The sequence below is a fragment of the Solea solea genome, chromosome 10, assembly GCF_958295425.1.
Source record: "Solea solea chromosome 10, fSolSol10.1, whole genome shotgun sequence".
Classification (NCBI taxonomy): Eukaryota; Metazoa; Chordata; class Actinopteri; order Pleuronectiformes; family Soleidae; genus Solea; species Solea solea.
Window position 1 is genome coordinate 9,225,230 of NC_081143.1, and position 11,718 is coordinate 9,236,947.

General features: G+C 40.6%; 1 protein-coding gene across 1 annotated transcript; it reads left to right on the forward strand.

The window, feature by feature from the left end:
- Positions 1–2,055: 2,055 nt before the first annotated feature.
- LOC131467007 (neuronal acetylcholine receptor subunit beta-2-like) lies at positions 2,056–11,391 on the forward strand. Its single transcript, XM_058640670.1, has 8 exons — positions 2,056–2,488; positions 6,014–6,159; positions 6,593–6,637; positions 6,968–7,077; positions 7,389–7,915; positions 8,748–9,235; positions 9,921–10,066; positions 10,848–11,391. Exons 1-8 carry the CDS (start codon positions 2,443–2,445, stop codon positions 10,861–10,863), a joined length of 1,524 nt encoding a protein of 507 aa, XP_058496653.1. The 5' UTR covers positions 2,056–2,442; the 3' UTR covers positions 10,864–11,391.
- Positions 11,392–11,718: the final 327 nt, after the last annotated feature.

The window sequence follows — 11,718 nt, forward strand, 5'->3', positions numbered from 1 at the left end:
CACTGAGTGTAATATTAAATGTTTTTGTAACCTTAGTTACTTTCAACATTGTTACTTCACCCTGGAGTGGGAGTATTGTTTTTGGTTCCTCTGTCTGTCTGTCTGTCTGTCTGCCGAACAACAGAGGGTTGTTAAAATTTGTGATAGACACACACGTTGCCACTGATTGATTGACAGAGTCTGTTACACATATAGGCCGACAGAGGTTTTTTTGTGTGAGTGGGGCGAAGTCTGCCATCTCTGATTGCCTTGTTTTTGTTGTTATTAGCCATATTGTTGCACATGAAGTCATGTCATATTTACCTTACGATGGAGAATATTATATAGCATATGTTATAGTTAAATATCTTGTGTACTGCATATTGCAGATCATATACAGTATATAAAGTGAGGGTTACATTTTAATCATCAATCACTCATATGTAACTGGTGGGGTCACACACAGCATTGCCAGAGCCGGATTACAAACTCTTTTGGATGCAGTCTTCATTTAAATTTAAACAGAAAGTGCATAAAGCAAACAAAAAATACCGGCCAGACACACGTGGAGCCCCTAAGGAAATAATAAAAACACAAGGCAATTTATTAGAAAACACACAAATAAGGAAGCTACAGCTCAAAACATACAAAAAGTTATGTACCTCTTCCCCTGGCAGAAAGGTAAGAGTTGAAGTGTGAGAAGCACCTTTACACACAGGGGTATACCCACTAAAATGGACAGTAGGAAAACGTACAACTGAATGTCTGTCAGGTAAATGAATAGACGGTAAAAATACATTTTGTGGGATTATACTGGGTTGTACTGTATTCTTCTACTTGTGCTGGCTATGCTTTGGTGATTCATTGCTGTATGCTTTATTGTAGTGCAAAAGAAAAGAATACATGTATATTTCAGACACTGTCCATCCCCCATCCATACTTGTGACTCTTTGCCCCTGAATCTGCAATGGATTATTCATGAGTGACAAGCAGAAATGTCTTAAAAGAGGTTGGGCCTGTTGGTGTCTTCTCCTCTTCACTGCTCTAACACCAAAGTTTTTTCTCTGTTTCTGCTGTGATTCCTGCATCAGAGAGGCCCGCGACATGACTCTCCTCTTACTGTGGTCCTACCACAGCCACAAGCACCCTCTCAGTGTGAGCTCAAATCATACACCAGAAATAAAGGGACTAAAAGGATAAAGGTTCCTTTATTGTCGCTCTACTTTGAAGCTCCTTTGTTTCAGTGGCTTTGGGATACTGAGTAGTTGTAGTCATGGCAATAAATCGACTGTCCACCATTAGCATTAACAAGTCGTGGCACCACCTCCATGATCTCATATGGTACTTTTACCAAGGAGGTCTTGGTCGGGGGTTACATAATGTTCATAGTGACCAGTTTCCACAGGGAACCTTTGAAGTGTGACAAGGGAAGACGTGTGCTTCATGGTCAAAAGCCACATAGTATGCCAACTTTAATGATAAATGTGCTGCATTTCTACCAATGTTTCTTGCATTTCACAGTCAAATACTGTCACAGACTCCACTGCACACACTGGTGCCCTTAGAAGCACAAGTGTGAAGCCTGTCAAGCCTTTTGGACATTTATGAAATGAACAGAGGTTCCTTGCATTTATAGATTGATGGATGTACATTCAGGAGATCTGACATTAGTATAAACACAAATATTACATGTGGAAAACTGGCTTTCAAAGCACCAGTGGCAGTCTATAGTGATAACTCTCAGCCCAAAGCAGTGACGTGATGTTCTTCTCCACGCGGAGCTCCAGAAGCGCACACCTCCTCCTACTTCTCCTCCTCCTTCTTTTCCATCCTCTTTCTCCTTCACTTTCTCGCTTCTCCTCTGATGGGCTCGACTTTCATGGACAGTTTTTGTCTTCCTTGTGGTCTTTGGTGAACCAGTGAGTCCTGGCAACGCATCCGCACTGTGAACTCCGCCAATTACGCACGAGAACCTGTCGGCACTTCACCAGAAGTGAGTGGCTTACTGCAACTGAGCGCGGGTGCTCTCATGCACAGAAAAAACAAGAAGTTAATGAGAATCTTTTGAGAGGTGACTGCAATCACACTGTACTCGTTTTGTTGGATTCGGACCGTGCGCGCTTTAAATGTCACCGGCTGTTTTGTGGCTGAAGCGGCAGCGCATCATGTGCAGCCCAGCTCACCGTCTTTTGGAAATCAACATTTCCAACTACTAATCTCTTTATTCTATTAGCCAAAAGTTGACTAAGTGTGGTTTCTTTGCGCGTCACAATATTCCAGCAAGCGGCACAGCGCTGGAGCAGGTGTGTGCCATCCAGACAACTGAGGAGGAGGAGGAAGAGGAGGGGTTGGAAGAAAGGAGGTTTCCAGCTGCACGACGGAGTTTTTTTCTCCTCACACAAGGCACTTCTTCTCCAGAGGACAGGCTGAAAAAAAGTTTGTCCAGGGAAGTAGAAAGGAGAGATGACAACCATCACTCTTCTCCTGCTCTTCTTTGTCTCTCTCACAAGTGAGTTGTTAATTTGCTATATCACATTTTTAAAGATGTAGTCTGTTTTTCACTGATGTGATTTTTTTTTTAGTTTGAGTAGAGAATTTAAATATAATGCAAATCATGTTACAATCATAGGGATGAAAGTACCTGTTTCATATTGCCATCATGAAAAACTAAGATGCAAATGAACCTGCTCTCTCTCTCTCTCTCTCTCTGATGGACTGACTCACTCACAAACACAGCTATTGTAGGACACTGCATGGTTTTAACCATAGTCTTACCACTAACCCTGTCCTCACCTTGTCTAGAGCTTCAGAGGTGAGGTTCTGCCTCATTAGAACCATGCTTTGGTCCCCATGAGTACTGGGCTTGAAAAAGTCAGCATTAATACCAGAAAAGGTCCTAAGAGAAAACAAAAACAGGCGCATACACACAAACACACACACACGGTGTAATCAAAGCCCCAGTCCCCAAACTTAACCTAAACCAGTTAATCCCTATCTAATACCTAATTCACATTTTATGTAAGATGATCTTTATCCTCAGAAATGAGGTTCTGTCTCATCAGCACCTGGTTTTGAATTACTGGTCTAAGCAGTAATCCAAACAGATTATCAAACAGATCTAAATATTAGACAAAGATAACCCAATGTAACACAAAATGCAGTTTTTAAGTGATAATTTTATTTATTGAGAAAATAAAAACTAAAAGTAATTGCCCCCTAAACCAAATCACTGGTTGTGCCACCATTAGCAGCATCAACTGCAATTAAACGTTTGCGAATAACTGGCAATGAGTCGTTCACATCGCTGTGCAGGATTTTTGGCCCACTCTTCTTTGCAGAATTGTTTTAATTAAGCCGTATTGGAGGGTTTCTGAGTGTGAACCACCTTTTTAAGGTCATGCCTCAGCATATCAATTGGATTCAAGTCCAGACTTTGACTCAGCAACTCCAAAATCATCATTTTGTTTTTTATAAGCCATTCAGAGGTGGACTTGCTGGTGTGTTTTGGATCATTGTGCTGCTGTAGAACCTAAATGCACTTTAGCTTTAGGTCACAAACTGATGGCCGCACATTCTCCCTCAGGATTTTTTTGGTGGAGAGCAGAATTCATGGTTCCATCAATCACAGCAAGTCTCCCAGGTCATGAAGCAGCACAGCAGCCCCAGACCATCACACTACCACTGTGCTGTGTTACTTTTACGCCAGATGTAACGGGACGCACTCCTTCCAAAAAGATCATCAAGATGTTTTTTGGCAAAAGTGAGACGAGCCTTTATGTTCTTTTTGTTCAGCACTGGTTGACTCTGGAACATACCATTTTGCCCTTCTTATGGTTGAGTCATGAACACTGACCTTAACTAAGGCTAATGAGTCCTGCAATTGTGTAGATGTTGTTCTTTTGTGACCTCTTGGACGAGTCCACTGCGCTGTTGGGGTAATTCTTGTCGGCCGGCCACTCATGGGAAGGTTCCCCACCATGTCCTCTCCATTTGTGAATAATATCTTGTGGTTCTATTGAAGTGATCTTTTGATTTAACAGGTCTGGCAGAAATAAGACCTGGGTGTGGCGAGTGATAAACCACAGTTTCTTCATGATTTTACACAGGGGGCAATTACTTTTTTACATAGGGCCTTGTAGGTTTGGATAGTTTTTTTCCCTTAATAAATATAATCATCACTTAAAAATTGCATTTTGTGTTTACTTGGGTTATCTTTGTCTAACATTTTAAATTTGTTTGATAATCTGAAACATTTAAGTGTGACAAACATGCAGAAATACTTTTTCACAACACTGTACTACAGCAAACTGCCACTGTAGGCGGACACACTGTTATTATGATGAGTAAATGCAGTGTCCTCTATTTTTACCCTCATATTAAAATTGGCACTGGAGCATTTAATGGTGATGTTTAAGCGATTCTGCTGAGATATAGCCTATTAAAAATCCCTCTAAAGGAAGTGGCCTCATGGGTTTGAAATTGCTGTTTTGGCTTTAAATGACACAACCCCTTTTAATTTTGACACCATTAACTATATTACCTGCCGTCAAAGAACAGATGGCGTCCATCGCTGGGTCTGTAGTGTTACTTGAGCTTTTCTTGTCTTGGTTCTCTTCTATAAGGAAAGCAACCACACCACTCCTGACTTTCCCTCAAGGAAAATATTTTTTAAAACCTGTGTGCTGGTGTTTGTAGCCTTAATGGGTTCTTCAAAGACAGGACCCTGTGATCTAAGCAGAACTGACCTGGTTTGTCATGGATTGTTGAGTTTTCTGTCCATTACCCATACAATTTACTTTCAGCTTACTGATGTTTAAAAATATGAATAAGATGAAGAAGTACTGTAAGTCAGTGCCATTGATTCTCCTGACTGCTCTATAAAAGCAGCTGGATTCTGACAACGATCACGTTTGACAGGCAACATAGTAAAGCATTAGCCTGCGGCATCCATCAAGGCAAAGATCTGCTCAAGTCCACATCTGAATGATTTAAATGTTGTAATACACCAAGAAGGCAGAAAGCAATTCCCCGTGTCTTTCACCATGTTGGTGTCACGGTTTGCATTTCACTGACAGTCCAAAGATTTGAACACTACACTTTGGCACCGCTCCTCAGCGACGGCCTCATCGTTTTGACTGTTGTAAAACATAGAGATTAAAAACAGAGAAAGTACAGTCAGTGGTGTTTTTTTCTCACTTTTTTGAGAATTTGTCTTAGCGTACTGTAACTTTTCACAAAATCCTTTTCAAGAGAGGAAAATCACAAGCCACACAGGCCTTGTTTGCGTTAAGTGTGCACGTATGCAGGATGTTATACTCTTTGTCGTTTGTTTTTCTCCGTTTAGTTCACAGAGTTCCCTCCCTCCCTCACTCACCCCCTTTTGTAAAAGCTGAAAACAGTGGCGTTCACCGAGCCATGAAAACTGGGAGCAGCAGGAAGCTGCAGAGAGAACAACATCCATGCTCACCAATCACACAAAAACAGACAATGCGTGTGACACAGTGGGGGATGAAGCTGTCCTGATATTAAATGTCGTCTGCGCTCTTGTCAGTTTGTTTGACAACGTTGAGACATTATATCTGGCTTATTCATGCCGTCGCTTTTACATAACCAATAATTCAGGGTCGAGGGAACACAAAGCTTCAGGAATCCTCTCACATGGCCGGACGAATGCATGACTGGATCTTTGTTTGTTCTTTTGCTCCGAAACCCAGCAGTAAAGCGTGAGACGCACACACGCCACAACTTCAGCTTAAATGCCCTATGGTCAATTGACTTAATTTACAGCCAACTTGTTTATTGTTCACCAATCATGATGAAGCTGGACTGAAAACATGCTGTGATATCAAGCTTGGAACCTCGACACACGCACAAGATGAGATGTCACAGTGGTCTTGCTTTTCACATTTATATTTCAGTGACTGACTGTGCCAGAAATGTACACGGAGTTGGTTGTTAGTGTGTCCCTCTTTCAAAAGCCACACTTTCGGAATGTCATGCGTCACATACTGTTTGTTGAATTTGCCGTGTACAGGCAGCAGTGCAGAGAACGCAGAGGAGCGTCTGGTGAACTACCTGTTGGGTCCAGAGCGCTACAATAAACTGATCAGACCAGCTGTCAACAAGAGTCAGCAGGTCACCATCTCCGTACAGCTGACTCTGTCTCAGCTCATCAATGTAGTAAGTTTACTCAAACACATGCATAAATACGGAGTGATAAGATTAAAAAGACCATGGAGCGCGGACACCAGTTCTCATTCTTCAGTGATAATGTAGAGTACTATCTTAGGCCACCATTAGATTTGTTGCTTTAATGCTATATTGATCATGCAGTATAATTATTTCTAAATGGCTTTATTGGAGTAAAACAGTGAACAGTTTATATAAGCTTTATAACTTTTGATGACATATACCAGCTCATTGGGGACACAAAATTGAAAATCAACTCTTAATCAAAGTCCAACCTTGGGTTTGACCTTTCTTTATTCGTTTATTCTACTCACACGACCAGCAGGTAAAATTATAGCAATAAAATGTTTGATTTTATTATCGAAAAATATTATGGAATTACGGTGCACAATGTTTGACAAGCTGAATAAACGTTTTCTTGCAGAACGAAAGGGAGCAGATAATGACCACCAACGTATGGCTGTTTCAGGTACTGTCTAATTTCTGTCACTGAGTACACACACACACACACACATGCTTTGCACAGCTATTCTTCTTAGGACACTGCATTGACATTCATTTGGACAGCCTAAACAACCACAACCACTTAATGCCCAATCTTAACCGAACACAATTCATATCTTAACCATAAACTTAACCAGTTCTGCCTCATTTGGACCAGGTTTTGTTCTCCACAAGGACAACTGGTCCTGACAAGGTCAGTGTTTATGCCAGAAAAGGTCCTAAAGAGGTCACAACGTGCACACACACACACAGTATTTAGTATACAGCTTGTGAACTATGAGCCCTCTGTTGACAGGAGTGGAATGACTACAGGCTGAGGTGGGACCCAGACAAATATGAGGGAATCAAGAAACTACGAATTCCTTCCAAACATCTTTGGCTTCCTGACATCGTGCTTTACAACAAGTAAGTAGATGCCTGTCATCACTCAAGAAGAAGAGCACTTAGATTCGGTGATAGTGTTTAAACATTATATGTGGGATGCTTCAAAAAGCAATGTAATGAATTTAAGCTTAATATCTCAATTTATAAAACTGATGCTAAATACTTGGTGCATGATACCTCACCATCAGAGGTTGTACTTAAATGGTGCAAAGCTTGTCCAGTAGCTCTAACAAGTAATGACAAGTTACAGAAAAGCAATGTTGTTTTAGTCCATATTAAGTTATTGGGCCTTGTTTTACATCTGATTCAATGCACTCTTTAATCTGTCACAGTGCCGATGGTGTCTACGAGGTTTCCGTCTACTGCAACGCTGTAGTTTCCAACACGGGAGACATTTTTTGGCTGCCCCCTGCAATCTACAAGTCGGCCTGTGCCATCGAGGTGCAGAACTTCCCCTTCGACCAACAGAACTGCACTCTCAAGTTCCGCTCCTGGACGTACGACCACACAGAGGTGGACCTGATCCTCATCAGTGACTTTGCCAGTCGCGACGATTTCACGCCCAGCGGAGAGTGGGACATCGTGTCACTGCCGGGACGCAAAAACGAGGACCCCAACGACATCACCTACCTGGACATCACCTATGACTTTGTGATCAAGAGGAAGCCACTTTTTTACACCATCAATCTAATCATCCCGTGTGTGCTGATCACCTCGTTGGCTATCCTGGTTTTCTACCTGCCGTCGGACTGTGGGCAGAAGATGACACTGACGATCTCAGTGCTGCTGGCCCTCACTGTGTTCCTGCTGCTGATATCAAAGATAGTGCCACCCACCTCTCTGGCAGTGCCTCTTATTGGTCAGTCACATTTAGCTTTGTCTGTGTATACCTGAGTGTGTTTTATATATATATATATATATATATATATATATATATAAACATATATATATACACATATATATATATGTATATATATGTATATATATATATATATATATATATATATATATACACATATATATATATGTGTGTATGAGCGCTCCTGCAAAATATAACACATGATAAATACATGATGTTCACACCCAACATAGGCACATGTTAGGGATCAATAATCATCATCTCGATTGTCCCTTGTTTTTTTATTAGTAATAACAAGTCAAAGATTCTAGTTTATTTTCTCATTTAAATATTATTATTATTGTTATTGCTGTATTGTTATATAAAAGCTTTCCTATTAAAAATAAAATCCCTTTCCTTATTTATTTATTATATTAAAGAACAAAAACTGTCACACTCCCAATAGATGCTCTGTAAATCTCCACAATACCTTTCTGTTTACTTAATCCATGGCAATGTCTTGACCTTTCCATGTAAAGTGCTTTTGCATTATGTATATTTTTAATTTGAATTGAGTTGCTGTCGATAAAACTAAGGAATCCCTGCTCAAGTTTGACCTTTAAAGCCCCAAATGGCACAAGCCCTTTGTCTATATGTTGGCTTTTAATGTGAAATGTGTGCATTATTGATAGGAGCAGTGATTAAAAACAGCAAAGCTTACACTTGTGGAAATGTATATCTGGAAAAAAGTGGCCTTGCTAGTTTATTAGCAGCTATTTGAAATCTAAACAGCTCTTGACTAAAATTGATGGCAGTATGATAGAATTTGTCTTTCTGTGTCACTGTCTCTTAGGTAAATACCTGATGTTCACCATGGTGCTGGTGACTTTCTCCATCGTTTGCAGCGTCTGCGTCCTAAACGTGCACCACCGCTCTCCGTCCACCCACCACATGCCTGACTGGGTCAAACACCTCTTCCTGCTCCAACTGCCCTCCTTCCTCCTCATGAGGCGCCCAGGCTCCAGTGTCCATGAGAAACTACACCGGAGGTTCGCCACCTGGAGTTCCGTTGAGAAAAGCGCTTCACAGAGCTGCACGGACAAGAAGCGGTACTCCAACATCCGACTGGGTGGGATCCGGACAGACAGCCACTCTCTCTACGTGAACGAGGACTTGGCCCACAGGTTTTGCTGGAGGGGGGGCGACAATCCTGATGGCGGTAGCAGGTTTTCAGAATTGCAAAGTCCTTTGGCTGGTCAGTGGGATGAAGATCTGGAGGAAGCAGTGGATGGAGTGAAGTACATCGCTGAGCATATGAAGACGGAGGACGGTGATGAAGGGGTGAGAGGATAAAGACTGGAAAATAATAACAAAGAGTGGCAACAGATTGTATTAGTTTAAAAATAGAAAATAATTTTAAAAAATACTATTGTACTGGAACAAAGGATGTGGAGAAGCAAAAGCAGATTACAGACATAGATGATGACAAATGCAAAGGCTTGTACAAATCTTGATACGATTTGTACAAGCAAAGACGAGGTTATCGGGGCAAGATGAGACATGGAACACACTGTGTCTTAAATCGTTCAGAATTTGCTTTTGTCTCCCTGTGACATTATTTCAACCTGACAATCATTTCCCTTTTCCTAAAACCGTCAGATATCCAAGTTTAGAAAACACCTTCACACAGTCAAAGCACTAACCCTAACCTCAGAACTGTGGCCCTGGGCTTTTCAGACATCAAATCTCCTGCATCTAATAAATATTACAAACAAGTCACTTTGTCAAGTCATGGCAGGTTTTTCATCAAGCTTCTTCTTCTCAGCATCCACTGGCTGCAGGGTGGGTAAAAATATAACCCGATACACATCTTGGTGTCTCAGAAGCTTCATAGCCCAGAGCTGAAGTTAAAAATAACTTACTTGCAGAACTTTGGATTAAACTTAATTTATTTGGGACACACATATAATGTTGACAGTTTAATCCTTTCCTAACAACCTGTAAGAGTTTGTTGGTTTTGTTTCAGATCATACAAGACTGGAAGTATGTGGCCATGGTGATAGACCGTCTCTTCCTGTGCATCTTCATCCTGGTGTGTGTGGTGGGAACACTGGGCCTCTTCATGCAGCCGCTGTTCCAGACCTATAACACACCCATGGCCGATGGCGCTGAGTGAGTAACCAACTATGGCAGTGCTTTCCCCAAACCCTCTTTATGGAGAGCCACTTTTTTCAGACGATGAATTATTGTGACCCAATTCACAATATAAATTGTGACAAGCACGTGTTTGTGCACAATATAACATTTCTGGTTGTTTTTTTTAACGTCATTTCTGTAACACATGATATTATTTTTTAATTAGTAAACCAGCCATTTCATAGAGATGCATGTTCAGTACATTAATCACATTTTTTTTCCTCTTCATTTTATTTAAAACATAAACAGATAACTCTTAAGTAAATCTTAACCCCGCCAAAAAAAATCTCCTATCTGAAAATTTGGGCACTAAAATGCACCATGGCATGACTAACAGCTCGACAGATACAGATATATTATATAAATGTAGACTTAGATAAGCAGAATGTGTGAAATACTGTGTGAAAAAGCCAGGGCCTGTGTTTACACACCTTTTTACATAACCAGCTCAGACATTACTTAACAACATCGATACCTTGGAATATATAAAGTTGAATTAGTTTGTTGTTTGGACAGTGGGCAGTTGTATTTTAGCTGTATTAAGATAAAGACTTAACAAAATTTGCTGTTCCTTGTTTCTTTTCTTGATAAAAATGAATCAAATATATCAAGATCAGTTGAACCAACTCTGTGATAGATAATTCAGCTAAAATAACCTGACTACCTGTACACACAAACATTCTTTTCAAACACATGGCTTTACATGGAGTGAAACTGTATTTATACAACTAAGGATAGGGTGTTTTTCTTTCCACAGGAATAGAGATTTCTAAGATTGTTGACACATGAAAGAGAGAACAGCTGCGTAAACATCTGGAACAGGAACTTTTAACTAAGAACCTACACCAGGTCGAGCTCTGATCCGTCTCTGCTGGTTCTGTTTACAGCAGTGAAAAAAACTTATTTTAACTCCATGGTTTCTCATCTGGACTATGCACCCATTGGAACTCTGCTATCACCACAGGTATGACAATCCTGAGATACTTTTTTTCTTACATTAACCTCTATCCTGATGACCTTATGGGTTACAGAGTAAAAACTACTTGTTATTTCATATCCCGACCTCAAGGCCTTTCGTTTTCAGTACTGTTCATGTTTACTGTTAAAGTTTTATACGACATTCTACCAGCAGTTTGTGTTGGTGCAGCTCAGTGGACCATAGTTTCCTCTTCTGTGCACCTCACAAAGCAAGTTTCACCAAAACAAAAGCAAAGCTACTTTGTCATCTCCACACAGCCTCTCTCTTTCCGGTCTTTTACCTCGTTCTGCTTCAGAGCATTGTTCATTTCCACCTTTTATCTACCAAGCAGCACTGTATCCATTAATGTACTGTCTTGTTTAAAAAACAAAAAAAACGTGTCTTGTTTCTCACTTTCATTTCTTTTCTTACTTTGTACCATTATGAAACATGAAGTGTGTCAGAAAAACCCAATACTGCCTAATGAAATCTTGTGTGAAAAATGACGTGAAAAAAGTACTTAAAGATGAATGGAAATATCTGTGCCAAACAGATTCCTTCTAATAAATGTTCACGTGAACAGGAAAACAACCCCCACCCTCCCACAAACACACACACACACACACACAGGCATAAACATACATATACACACACTTCACACTGACTTTAC